Here is a 14,509-nt window from a genome sequence, read left to right on the forward strand (position 1 = left end):
CTCGTGTGACATAATAATAATAATAATATTTCCCCATCACTGCGGGGGGGCATTTTGTTGACTGTCAGTTTGGAATGTCACTAAATGGCTTTTGCTGCCAGGTATCAGGTTTTCAGGTTTCACAGTAAAAGTTTATTATGGTGCAGTGTATAGTTCTCACCTGTGTGTGTGTGTGTGTGTGTGTGTGTGTGTGTGTGTTAAATAACTCAAAATTCATGGACAGATTTACACTGATCTTGGTGTAAATATCACTTGGAAGAGTTTCTCCAAATGATTAAGTTTGGAAGCTGATCGAACCCGGGGGGTTGATGCTGAATGCTGCGATGGCTGCAGACAACAATAAAACGGATGTTTCTCCTGGCTGCAGAAAAGTGTTGCGGATGGTCAGTGTGTGTGTGTTTGTGTGTGAGAGAGAGATGGGGAGGGAGAGAGACATTTATGTTGTATGAATTTCTTTTAGTATCATTATAAAACAGTGGCAGGACACATTCACCCTTGAACAAGCTTGTAGCTGGTCAAGAAGTTACCAGTGTTAACTTCAGCTCCATAGGACACACATGTTCGGTTCAGTGAAGCAACACAATGAAAAGACATGAGTTTGTTGAGCTGTTGTTCTCGATTCCCTCGAGTGTAAAGATAAGATTGATCCTGACAGAGGAAATTCAAATTTGACACAGCAGCACAAAATAGTAGTGCAAAGAGAAAATAAATACATACAGTATTTGCATATGTGATTGTGCAGTTTGAACCAATTCTATCTTTTACATTTTTTTGAATGGGAGGCGTTTACCATGGGAATGAAATGTGTTTCTCGTAAGAGCCAATTGAGTATTCATCCATCCATCATCTAAACAACAAACCTTTGACAAACTTGTTTTGCTAAATGTGTTTAGCACATCCTAGATCCTGTCGTGTACATGTGTTCTCCTAAAATTAGAGAGGGTAAGGTCATGTAGAGAAGGAAATGCCAAGTGTTCTTGGCAGATTTCTGGTTAGACTGCTTCCATCATCGTATCTACTCTGACTCACCTTGACAACAACTTAGTAATAAGGAAATAGAAAGCCAAGCTAAATGTTGGGTAAGACTTTCATCATTGAGGCTTTATAGATTTTTCTATTGTAGCTTCATTGACGCATGACAAAGTAATTTGTTCTTGATCTATTTACTGCTCTGTAGGAATCGGATGAAGACCATCGGGTTTGGTTGACCAGACATTAATGAAGAATCCTCCAAAACAGATGTGGTCTAAACTTACTCTCTGTGGGTAGAGATTCTATTTATTTATTTGAATTGTGATTAATTTAATTTATTTATATGTACCAACATCACGACTACAACACCAGACAGTACACGAGAGGTTAAAGATAAATTATATACAGTAAAATAAAGTATAGTTCCTTGCTTTGGGTACACTGCATCCAGTCCTTCATAACGGTGCTTATTGCTCTACCAACAGAGTTTATATGTATTCTATTCATATTCTAAATAAAACAGAGCCTTAACCTAAATGTCTATTGTATATATTCTTCGTAAAGTGTCCATGGCTCTTGTAAATCATTGTCTCAGTAATGCTCCTGCACTGCTGAGGCCGCACGTTCCGTGATTATCAGCTATGAAGTCCTTTATTTATTTTAAATAAACAGAAACAATTAGGTTTTCTCGGTTTCCAGTTCATAAGTATGGTTCTTTTGCAGATAGGAATGCCAACATTATCAAACTGTGCGTTACTGCAGATTGTAAACCATCCATTTTATTTCCCAGCCAGCTGACTTCTGGGGATCCCGCTACATCTTCATTTATTAGAGAACTCAGTTTTTCTTGATTCCTTCCCAGAATTTCCTTCCGTCTGTGCAGAGAGAATGACTCTTCATGAACAACAACTTTTACCAACCTGAGTGTCTAATAGATTTATTTATTTGATTGATTTATAAAAGGACCAGTTCAGAAATGATTGCAGAGTAAGTGGGAAATTTCTCTCTGGTTAAATAGACCACCTGATAAGGTGGGTGTGTATTATAGATGGTTGTGGAGAGTGAGGTCACATGATTGGCGCAGCGCAGCTCGAGTTGGCTGCCTGAACTAGCTCGCCGGCGTCGCTCCATTAATTCACATCAATCTGAAGTTCCTCTTCTGTGGATCTGATTGATGCCATCACACACTCATGTTAATGTTATGCACTGAATGGTGTAAAGGGTGTGTCAGTAAAGGCAGCTGCCCTGATGGAAATTTGCTGTAACCCAAACAGTCGAGACACTTACAGAGCTGCTTTGTGTTGTAGGTTTGTTTTGTGTTTGCAAGTAACTCTAAAAGTCTGATTTACATTAGCTTACGATCTACCAGTAGATGTTAGCAGGTGTTAGTTGCCACCAGCGGATGTTAGAGACATAACTTCAGTTGTGCACACCATCGAGTGTTTTGACCTTGTAATCAATGACACAGGGTACCTGAGGATAAAGCTGACTGGCTACTGGCTTGTATGGCAGCACTATGAAAGCCATGTGTCCGCTCAGTAGATCCACAACATAACTCTATGCCTTTTTAAACTAAACACTGTCCCATTTTAGAACATAGGACAAGATGGTGAATACGTAATGTACGTTCTGCCGCACTAAGTAATGCAACCAGTTGATGTTATGCGATGTTAGTGACATATCTTAAGTTGTGTACTTTAGTGTCATCGGGTGTTTCAACATCTTAATCACAACAGACCCTCTTCTAAGGCCGGCCCACCACAGGTTGAGCAGACCTGGGTGCATGTCCCCAGCATCTTGGTGAGTACTTGACTTTGTATTTTCTCTTTCACTTTGTGTGTTTTGATTTCTGCCCCACCGAATGTGTTCCTCCTTTGTTTTATAAGACCTTCATTGTTTGTGATGTGATGTCTATTCATTGTTCTGTTTGACAAAACCTGCTTCTGGTAAACTCACCGTTGTTTCCTCATATCTTCAACTTTTCTTTGTAAGTGTTTGATCTGTCTGCCAACCTAGTTCTTGTAAATTGTACGTCTATGACCTGCCTTGTTTTTCAGACGACATTTCAAGCCCTGAAATAATCTCTCACACACACACGTGTTACATATGTCACGTTACAGGTTTATTCTTACAAATTAAAACAGACATAAAATCTCTGTAAAGTTTTATTTGAAGATGGAATCAATTGATCTTTTCCCTCCAGGATCATCATCATCATTATTGTTGTGGTTGTTTATAAAGAATATTTTCAGCACTTATTCACAAACTCCCTTTAGTATTTGTTAGGTTAAGTTAAGCTCGATAGCGGGAAGATATCCTGGGTATGTTGAACTCGCTTCGTAGTGCAGGACCCAGCAAATGGGAAAGAAAGAGACATTATGTTTACATGGACTTTCCATGCGCTTGATGTGAGCTTCCAGCTGGATGATGACGATGAAGTTTATCTTCTTATACATCACTGTCCTCATATACATCATAAATATACCTCAGTGTCCCCCATATATATATATATATATACTGTATATATGATGATATAGTGCTGAAGGGCTATACATGGTTCAGGCCAGTAGAGGGCAGGGTACGCCAAGTTTTGTAATAAGTGCAGAAAGAAAGTGAAAAGGTTCTAAAAACATGAACAACAGTAATGATAATGATCGATGGGAGTGAAACATAAATTGACCCCAACTTCAAGTCAACTTTTAAACTTTTATGATTGTTTTAATTTTAGAATTAACCTGCTAATTACTGTGTGTTTGTGCATGGATTTCAGAACTCAAAATGTATTCTGTAGAAAGAAGAATATGTCATGAGAATAAATCAGGCTTATAGAAAGTCAAACAAAGAACAGTATAGAAAACAGGAGGAGCCACACAGGAGGCATGAGGTTGGGCCAGATGAACTGGATAACTGGACACGAGGGTGAGTCCCACAGACAGGAAGTAAAACTACTTCGATGACGATGAAGTTGATTTTCTTTTTTCTTTGACACGGAAGTCCAGAGGAGCAAATGAGAAAAACTAAATTTTGGTAATTTCTGAGCTATGTTGTTTTCTTTCTTGTATTTATGACTTTAAGCGAAAAAGTGGTTTGTGAGGAAAATCTTTCAGAATTTGCAGTAGCCATATTATTTTCCCTGGGGGAATGAGTCACATCAGCCTCTTGTCGCCGAGTCACAACAACAAACACATTCCTGGGGAACTTTTTTTCTTCACCTGTTTTTAAAGATTCTCACACATTCTAAACAGCTGTTGGACGGATTGTGGTGAAAATTGGTTCAGACATTTATGATCAGCCTCAGGAAGAATTGGTAAAACGTTGGTGAGGCCCTGAGTTTTGATCTAGCACCATCATCAGGTCAAAATAATAATGTGCCAAATAGAACTACAACAATTCATCGAGCTATCGATTAAAATACAATTGCCATTGATGAAGTGTTTGGATTATTTCTAAAGTACTGCCACATATCCCCTTTTTCTACTATTAGTACTATTACTTTAAATACAATTGATAATATTTCCGTACTTTAAGGAGGACAAGTGTCCCCATTCTGTCCCCATATACATCAAAAATACACATCAATGTCCCCATGTATATCCTAAATACACATCAATGTCCCCATATACATCGTAAATATATATCAATATCCCCATATATATATACTGTATATATATGATGATATAGTGCGGAAGGGCTGTACATGGTTCAGGCCAGTAGAGGGCAGGTTATGCCAAGTTTTGTAATAAGTGCAGAAAGTGAAAAGGTTCTAAAAACAGGAAGTAAAACAACCAGACACACAAGTTGAGAAAAACAAAATAAAACATTAAACTATATTTTAAATTAATCCAAAAGGTCTGTTTAAGACTCTGTGTGTGTGTGTGTGTGTGTGTGTGTGTGTGTGTGTGTGTGTGTGTGTGTGTGTGTGAGTGAGTGAGTGAGTGAGTGAGTGAGTGAGTGAGTGAGTACTTAAGTATTACTATTATCATTTTTAGCAGTATCATCATTGGCATTAGTGCTGTTGTAAAAACCATTACACCTTGTTTTTCCATAATAATTGTCACTATATGACTTTACTTTGTCATTAAACAGAGCAGTTACCTGTGGATAACACAGTTTGTAGATATGTTATGTGGTAAAAAGAAATGATCGTGTTTGGAGCTGCTAACAACGTGCAGGAGAAATACCTGAGATCATGCTCCAATCACAGATGGTAAGTAGTAGACCCCGCCTCCTTTAAAGAGAGTTAATCTTTACTGCAGCAGAAACACTCAATGGTGGAGAAGCACCTGAAATGGATTCGGACGAGACCGATACATTAGTGCTTATTGTTGGAACTGTTGAGTTTCTCTATAACATCTTCAGGGTTTGACTTTACAAGAGCCTTGACAATATGTGTGTAAAATGTAATTGAAATGAATCAGGAATGGTTAAAAGGTAATGTAAACACACAGTATGCTGCTGAGCAGAGGGTTTGAGATATATCTCACCGAGGACGGAGTTTCTGTGCAACGTTTCTAAAAGTAAAAAGACATCTGACGCTGCCACTAAAACGGGGACAACAGCCAATCTGGAGTTTCCCTGATGTGGTTCTGCTTCACTGCCATACCACTGTCACATTAATGCTGTGCATGTGTTGTTGTGACATGTAAATGTGGTAAAGGGTGTGTCAGTAGAGTACAGACAGCGCTGCTTTGTGTTTCAGGTTAACTCTAACCACTCGACCTAGACACCTAACACCTAGCCATCTTGGTGTCAAACCTAGATTAATTCCAAAAACATTCCAATACATTTCAAAACGCCTGAACTATGACGCTAGTTCAACATACTCAGGATCGTTATCTGGCTTCACTGAACCTAACATTGGTCGTTCTGCATAACCTGTAGGACGAAGCTGGTCAACTGGCTCAGGTGACTCGGGGTTTTCCTGTCGAGCTACGAGCATGTTCATGCGGAAGAAGCAGAGTTAATTATGAGCAGCAGCATCAGAAACATGAATAAAGAAGAAACGCTGATTCATGCCAGTCCAGTTTTAGTGACATTCAAATGTGCAATTGAACTAAGTGAATTATTAGGGTGCAATTTCATGCGTTAAAGTGAGTCACAATGTGTAATCAATTCATTACATGACCGTTAATAATAGCTCAAAAATATTTAGCTTCTACTCTGGCATAAAAGCAACTCTACCTGCAGGATTCAGCTTTTCTTGTTGTAATATATTCAGAACTTTATTCATGGTTCTGAAAATACCGGCTAGGAAACCAAGGTTAACTGGGCCAGTTGATAACCAGTCTTGTTGTACAGATTATCCAGGACGACCAATGTCAGGTTCATTGAAGCCAGATGATGAAAACATATCCTGGGTATGTTGAACTTGATTCAATCGTACAGGCCCCCCAACAAATCACCAACAAGCAGAAATGATTTGGATCATTGGAAAGGAAGCGTAAACCCTTATGTTATACTTGTTATCATTTCCCTGATTTGACTGATGATCCATTGTGCTCTGCTGAATGATGAGATCTTACTCAGCGGAGAGTGGCAGGATGTGCTGTTCCAGTTTTGAGAATCGGTCACGTACAGTGCACCCTGCTGCTGATTGAAAGCAGAAGGCTCTAATGTCACTGACAATATCAACCGGGTCATCGGGGTTGGATCTCACAAATATAGCTCGGTAAAAGTAGGATCGAGCAAAATCAACACATCCACACCGGCGTCGGACCTCATCACCAAAACTCTATAATCTTTCCAAGTTGATGTCTTGTTTCAAGGTCTTTTTACGGGTAAGGCTCCTCTTTTTCATCCTGAGATATTTCATTTTACGTCCATCGTGTGTTAGAAAATGTCATTGACTCTGCTCTGTTCTCACATGGGCTCACTCGGATATTATCCAGAGTTTTTACTTGGGGGCTGGCAGGAGAAACTGTGGAGAATACAGTATATGCAGCAACTGACTCAGGAGATTATCTGGAGTTCAGTGCGTGTCTGAAAGCAGCTCCAGAGATTAACGTCCATGGTTGTGGTGCGGACATGTTCAACACTCATCATGGATCTGATCAAACCTGAAACCAACGTTCATACGTGCAGCCATCCTCCTTGATCCTCCGCCCATGACGTTTAGGACCCAACAGTGGAAAATATTTTTGCACATTTGGACAAAGGATAGGTGCTGTTTTTCTGGTTTGGACAGTCTCTGTTCTAATGTTCTAAGCCCTTTCACCCAGAAATGGGGCCACACAGCCGACAGTGGTAAACATGCTCCTTACATAACTGTCATTCTCCTGTCACACGTCATTCAGCTATTGTGTGCTTCTGTAAGTATGAGCGAAACTATGTTCCACTGCTCAGAGACGTCTATTCATCATGTGCTCAAGTATCTGACGTGAAAAATCTTCTGTATGCAGCTTGGCATGTGGACTTGAGAAGCCGGGGATAAAAACCACCGACCCTGGTGGACGACCCGCTCTACCTACAGAGCCAAAGCCACCCAATGCGTGTACATCTAAAAGAATGGACTTGAACTTAAAAATTCATTACATTTGATCGACTGAAAAGAGGCATAGAATTGTTCCCAATCAAAATGTCTGATGAGTTCAGAAAGCCTCAGCAAATTACAAACACTCACGTGCTCTCAAACCGAAAGACAAAGCTGTTAAATATAGAAACATTAACAAAGATAAACGTCACACAATGAGGATATTTTGTGCCATGAACCTCAAATATGAACCATTGACCTCCCACACAGATTTCAATGTTAACTGGGGCCAGCATGTTCAGGACAAAACTGAAACAAACAGATTTTCTAACTATTTCCAACATTTGCGATGCCACAAACACAGATTTCACAATTTCTCTGTAGGAAGGATATCGGTGAAATGATAAGTATCATGAGTAATAGAGTTTGAGATGGGCCTGTTTGAACCGGCTGTAACAGGAAGACCAGTTTTTCGAAACAGAAGCCCCCAAATGAGCGTTAAAGACACAAGATATAAGCTGTGTCCCAATTCTGGGGTCGTGGTCTACGTGGCCCACGAAGGAGGCGGTCATCGCGGGGCCGCATAGATCACGAGGACTGAACCGAAATGAGACGGTCTGGTTTATGGAGGATTTCCTTGATCGGCATCACCAGCTGGTCTCGCACATTTGGAGTTGCCCATGCAGTTGGACACAACGAGAACGTTTTTATGGCCCTTGGTTTTTTGATCATACTGTTAGCAGTTGAGTTGCCGGCACCATAACCTCTTTGAAAGTCACCAAAGTGCAATGAATCCTGGGATAGCTAAGGTCCAAAAAAGGATCCACCGGTTGGAGCCTTCATATCTTGGGGATGAAATGAAGCACACATGGAGGAAGCTTCAAAATGGGACGGTCCAGTCGCGCCGCCGTGACGCTATTGGTTTTCAAATGCAGCCTCTGAAGAATGCGGCCCCTGCATTGTGACACAGCTGTAAACATCATTGCACACAATTCATATTCCACATGATCATCTTTAGCTAGTTCAGTAGCCACCGGGATGTAAGTAGTAGTGTGAGAAACCTTCACTGTAGAACCTATATGAACAACTGCGCAACCCAGCATCTATTTGTCAAACGTGTGAACATGCAGCCGCGCAACATTCCAGAGAACATAATCTTCTCTGTAATGGGAGTCGAGCGTAAGCGTCAATTTATTTATTTTTTCTATAGAGCTTCCAGATAGTTTCATGAGTGATGAGTCTTGTAGTAACAATGGCTACTGTACACACTTCAGCAGCACCAGCACTCGTCATTGTCGCTTGATTTCGTAATTAATCTTATTTCAAATCTTTAATCTCTGCTGTCTTCAAACTCGTACAGCGTTCAGCTGTTGTTATTTCTGACGTGACTGAACTAACCTCGACCCCTTTGAAACACTCAGAACTTGACCTTCCTGTCCAGCTGCAACCTTTGAACATTTAAACATTTTGAAAGAAAAATTCTTCACAATGAAAATAATTGGTGGTTGCAGCCCTTCTTGAAATACTGCGACACATTCACGTACATATGAGTAAACATAGTGGTGTTATTATTTCATTAAGATTTTGCTTAATATTAACTTTTGAGCTTTTTTATTTATGAGTTTGAGTAGATAATCACCTTTCTTTGATCCTTTCCTATCATCTTCCTTTCGGAGGTAAAATCTCTCGATATCTCTCTCTGTATATTGTTAATTTGTGCATTGAATTCATGTCGTTTTACGAGACGCTTATGAAAATAAGACGCGTTTCCTCGTTGTGTCTCAACTGCCCCTTTAACAAAGTGAACAATAGGCCATTTTCAGGTTTCAGTGGAAAATCACTCATCCATTCTCAAACATTCTTCCGTCTAACAACAACACACTTGACAAGTGCTAAAAGATGAATGATGTTGGGCAGCACAATCTTGTGTGAGTTTCTTTATGTAAAACTGGTTTCAAAGAAAAATCTGAGTCCAGGCTTTAACGTCAAGAATGCGTCGAAATTAAAGTCATGGCTACCGCAGATTGTTTTCTCAACAAGCCAGAGGGTTCATTGTTAAAATGTTGTTCTTCAACCTCGACTGCGACTCAGCTGGAAATATTTGACTTTGCAATCCAACACAATCACGTGGCAGCTAAATGCAAATTAAAGACTTTACACACAAAACACATGATGCGTGTTTTCTTAAAGATTACACTACCCCACATTAACAAAGTACCTAAACTGTGCTTTGAGGTACTTAATTACTAATCCATATATATTGTTGTGTATATTGTTATGTATCTTTTATGTTGGTGTATTTAAATTCTACTTGCGAATCTGAAAACATCCTCCACCATTGGATATATTCACTTTGCTGGTTAAATCATTATGTTTTAGATTTTTCCAAATGAGCAGCTTCATATTGTGCCTGCGGATGAAACCTCAGCCACACCCCGTGAGAGCAGCCTATAAAGATTGATGAGCCGAGCAGCTGCCGTCACACTGCACCAGACTCCTGGAACAACAGGTAAACTCCTCTGGTCTTTTTATTCTCACCAAACTTATTTGCATCTGATTTATTCCTCAAACACTGATTATTTCTGTGTATTTTCAGATTTGAACTTCAACCTGAGAGGACCGGCATCATGACTCCTGTTTTCCTCCTCCTCCTCCTCTTCTTCTTCACTGCAGTAAGTTTCAACACTGGGATCCTGATGTTACACTGTCCTGTGAAAACCAGGCATCTTCACATTATCAGCTGAAATAAAAATCATCTCTATTACGAGCGTGGTGACGACGTGTTTGAGAAATAATTGAATTGTTTTTCAATGAGCCTTTAAGTTTAAAGAAAGCTGGTGCAAAGGGTCCGTAAAGGAACCTCCACAATTTCAGATATGAGATTTTCAAACAGCACCTGATGTGTAACGTTGTGGCTTTGTGTAGCAGTATGCAGCTGATGAAGCAAATGAATTGGGTGAGTTTAATAATGGAGAGTTTTCCACATGTTAACGTTAAAAATTATTCTGCTGCCACTTGTTTCTGATATTTTCTGTGTTGACCTGCAGACGAATCTCCAGCAGTCTCTGATGTCCTTGAAAAAGTCAACGATGGCTTACGTGAGAAAGAATTTCATATGGTCCAACTTTTCTGCCCGAAATAGAAAAACCTGATGACTGAAATAAAGTGATACTTGAACAGTGACAAAAGTTAGATCGCTCTTTAGTTTTGGTATAAAAATGAAAAATGTGTAAACCTCCAGATTCTGAAGTGTCTGTGTCGTTGTTCTTCAGGAAATCTGGTCTATGGCGACATTGTGCAAAATGCACAGCGGAACGCAGACCCCTGCACATCCACTGGCTGCGCGTGGCCTAAAAGAGGAAGCTATGTCCGAGTGCCAGTGGCCATCTCCTCCAGATACAGTGAGTCTGATCCACAAAAAAACGGTCTGGTCAACGTCAGCTTTGTTTCCAGTAAAAACTAAAAAACGTTCCACAGCGGTCGAAAAGAGATTTTCGCACAAAAACTAAATCCTTCAGTAGAAAAGCTGCGTTGTCTAAGTACATCTATATTTTTGAGATGCTTTTACTTCTTCTCAATGTATTTCATATCTAGTTTTTAAAAAAAGGAATAATATGAAAGCATTTGTTTTTTTCTTCCACTAATCATCTCACATTCCCTCAGATTTATCTGCTGACCCTCTAATGAGCTATTTGAATGTTGGGGTATTCTCACACTATTGTAGTTTTACTTTCATACTCCAGAGTTTACTTATTATTATTTAGGTTTCATGTCATTTTAGAGGAGGAATATCAGAAGATCAGGCTATGACCTGCGTTAAAATTAAAAATTTTGACATCAACTCGTGTTATTGACTTTTTCACATTAAATAATAACTTAATTATCATAATACTGGCTATATTTTCATAATATTGACTTTTTTTCTCATTATTTTACGACTTTATTCTCATATTATTTATGTTTTCCTCATTAAATTACAGCTCCTTACTCATAACATTGACTTTTTCCAATAACATTAGAACTTCGAATAAAACTTATCTTCTTATATTGACTTTTCCCCCATGAAATCATGACAATATCACCAAGTTCTGTGTTTAGAGATATTTTGAATTGAATAAGAATGATCTGAAAAACTGTGAATGTAAGTTACTGCACTTTGAAGGATGGTCTACAGAACACGCAGCTCGTACTTTGTCTCCGCAGCCACTACAGAGCGCAACATCATCATCAGAAGCCTGGTGTCCTTCCACAGATCCACATGCATTCGCTTTGTGTGGAGACGCTGGTATCACAGGCATTACCTCTACTTCTACTCTGGATCTGGGTAGGAACACACACTCAGAGGCTCTGTGTACTGAGTTGAGCTTCAGCGAACCTCGAATTGTGTCTTTGTTTACAGCGGCGTAGTCACTGCAGGTCACTCTTCCAGTTTCAGAGAGAAAAGCTGCCTCCAGCGTCACCGCATGCAACAAACAGCTCATTCCAAACAAGCAGGTTTAGAACAGACGCTGCACTCGTGCTGTTAAAGCCTCAACGTTCAGTCTTAACCACAGTAAAGTCAGGTCAGGAAACAGGTTTCTGTTTGTAACGGTCTCGGCAGGGATCGAAAACAGGATGTTGTCCCGGTGATAAAGGTTTAAAATCAGACAACACTTGTGTCCTTCTAAAAGCCAAATGGATAATGTGACCTCTTTCTTATCTGTAACTTTTCTATATGTCTTTTACAATAATTTCCCTGTGTGTGTGTCAGGTGCTGGTCGTACGTGGGCCGTCAGAGTAGAGGACAGGCTGTCTCCCTGAAGAAAAACGGCTGTTTGTACAAAGGCACGGTGCAGCACGAGGTCCTCCACGCTCTGGGTTTCCACCACGAGCAAGTCCGCTCCGACAGGGACAAATACATTCAAATTATCACCAACAACATTATTCCAGGTGAGCTCATCCACAAAAACCTTCATTCCACGGTGCCAGTTTCATCTGTTTGTGCCATGGACTGTAAATGAAGGTGGAGGACGCGTCTCCACTTCCTCCCTTGGCCCAAAAATTAAGACAAAATATCCTGAATATTAGCCCTGTAGATCGTAACGTTGCCAGACGTACGGCAATAGTATTTGTACTATCATTTTCCCCTTTGCATGATGTACAATCAATCCTATAGTCTCATAATTTAGAAGTTCTAATAATCAGTATATAAAATGTGGATCCTACGTCTGTGTTTACGCTTGTTGTGATGTCGTACGTGAATATGGACCAAAGCCTCTTTCCAGCCAATCATACTCGGAAGATGTATAAAACACCGACAGCGAATCAGAGGTGGAGCTTGAACTTTCTCACCAGTATGAACCAAGCTTATGTGCGTTTTTTAAAATAATCTTTATATAAGTAGTTTTTTCACATGGTAAGATTTGCGGGCGGAGTCAAGGATTTGTTCGCCTTAACATTGGCTGTTTTGATTTATTGTTCAAATCTTTATTTTCTTGGCTACGACTTATGTACGATAGTTTTCCCTGAAATATAATAGTTTTAAGCCGCTTCTACAATACTTCTAGCAACGCCATCCAACCCATTAGGGTTCATCCTCCGGGGATCATGAATATCTGCACCAAATAATCAATTCAATACTTGTGGAGATACTTTCTCTCAGAGTGGTTACATACTGAAGAAAAGGTGAAAATGATAAAAACTCAGTTTAATTTAAAATGTCTCTCTCCTTCTGCAGGAAAGGAACACAACTTTGATAAAGAGAACACTAACAACTTGGCGACTCCCTACGACTTCAACTCTGTTATGCATTACAGCAAGTGAGTCTCTGTGTTTTGTTTATTTACTTGTTTCTTGAATCTGATCAAATTATTTCCATGCATATACAACACCCGCCTTGCAGCATAATGATCAACACTGATGCAGTGAATGTGTTTTTCTAATGTCAGTGAATAACAACAGAGCTAATGAACTAAGACAAAAAACGTTAATGTTGTGTTTGGCTCCTCTTCAAAGATACGCCTTCAGCAAAAACAGAAAGCCAACCATCCTCGCCAGGAGCGACCCCAACCTCGACTTTGGAAGGGCCAAATCCATGAGCTCGAATGACGTCGCCCGCATCAACAAACTTTACCGATGCAGCGTCTGAAAATTAAACTGGAACCCATCACACTGCTAACGTAAGTGAGGACGCAACAAATACATCCCACTAGGAGAACAAAGTAGAAACTGAGTGGGAATATCAAATCTTTTTTTCTCCCCCAACCAGGAACGTGTCGACCTCCAGAGAATTCAACAGGATTTCTGATGTAGAGCAACAATAATATCCAAAAGCAGCAGGACACGTGACAGGGATCTGACGTCTCTCCACACGTCTACATTAGCTTCTGTTAGCAGTTGGTTTTCATGTATTTCTGCAAACTCTATTGTTCATCTGGTATCAGAATTTATAAAAAAAAAAAAGAATTTGATCTTTGTTTAATGATTTTCCCATAATGATTGGGTGATGGGTTTCCTCAGAACTACCAGGCAGTGAAACAGGCCTGAAACAGTCTGAACAAATCGAGGGGCTGATGTTTGCTGTGATGGATCCTTCGTGAATTGTGAAAGCTGTTTTTAAATATTCAGTAAAAACTTCATTTAATGCTCATTGTGTGTGGAGCATCAGCAGCGAGATAAACAAACACATCTAATTTGTGCTAACAGTAATAATCAATAACATTGTTAAGACAGCCTGGGTCAAACGTCTTTGATTTTTGTGGGTTTTCCTTTTTTCCAGACTACTAATCAATGGCTGTGTATTCATTTCTACACTGGACTATTTCCACAATAAAATCACAACAATAAACGTGTGTCTTTATTCCCACCAAGAGGAGGCAGTGTTCCGTCACTCTCCTGACGTCACGGGTTGCTCTCCTCATCCTGCCGGTGAACGACAAACTTCACCTCAGTTTTCAGTTTGTTCAAAGCTCCATGAATGTTCACAGAAATCAGACACATATAACCAATAACAAGTTTCAGGAGATGATGTCGGAGCAGTGAGAACTAATCCGGTTATAAAGGAAAGGTTAGGTTTATGTTAAAGTCAGG

At 39.9% G+C, this 14,509-nt stretch overlaps 1 protein-coding gene across 2 annotated transcripts; it reads left to right on the forward strand.

The window, feature by feature from the left end:
* Positions 1-9,899: 9,899 nt before the first annotated feature.
* On the forward strand, positions 9,900-14,260 carry LOC117752420 (low choriolytic enzyme-like). 2 transcript variants are annotated; one of them, XM_034569692.1, is made up of 11 exons: positions 9,900-9,950; positions 10,038-10,113; positions 10,370-10,397; positions 10,489-10,539; positions 10,714-10,842; positions 11,645-11,765; positions 12,192-12,370; positions 13,158-13,239; positions 13,436-13,599; positions 13,689-13,767; positions 13,871-14,260. In XM_034569692.1, the coding sequence occupies exons 2-9, from the start codon at positions 10,069-10,071 to the stop codon at positions 13,566-13,568; spliced, it is 768 nt and encodes a 255-aa protein (XP_034425583.1). In that variant the 5' UTR covers positions 9,900-9,950; positions 10,038-10,068; the 3' UTR covers positions 13,569-13,599; positions 13,689-13,767; positions 13,871-14,260. The 2 variants fall into 2 exon arrangements, with proteins under 2 accessions (XP_034425583.1, XP_034425593.1); XM_034569702.1 differs by having other exon boundaries at positions 13,689-13,760; positions 13,869-14,260.
* The last annotated feature ends 249 nt before the right edge of the window (positions 14,261-14,509 follow it).

Source organism: Hippoglossus hippoglossus, chromosome 3, assembly GCF_009819705.1.
Source record: "Hippoglossus hippoglossus isolate fHipHip1 chromosome 3, fHipHip1.pri, whole genome shotgun sequence".
Lineage (NCBI taxonomy): Eukaryota > Metazoa > Chordata > Actinopteri > Pleuronectiformes > Pleuronectidae > Hippoglossus > Hippoglossus hippoglossus.

Coding starts and splice junctions, on each gene's coding strand:
- LOC117752420 (XM_034569692.1), top strand. CDS start 10,069: ATGACTCCTGTTTTCCTCCTCCTCCTCCTCTTCTTCTTCACTGCA. Junction 12,371..13,157: donor CACCAACAACATTATTCCAG/GTGAGCTCATCC, acceptor CTCCTTCTGCAG/GAAAGGAACACAACTTTGAT. Junction 13,240..13,435: donor TCTGTTATGCATTACAGCAA/GTGAGTCTCTGT, acceptor TCCTCTTCAAAG/ATACGCCTTCAGCAAAAACA.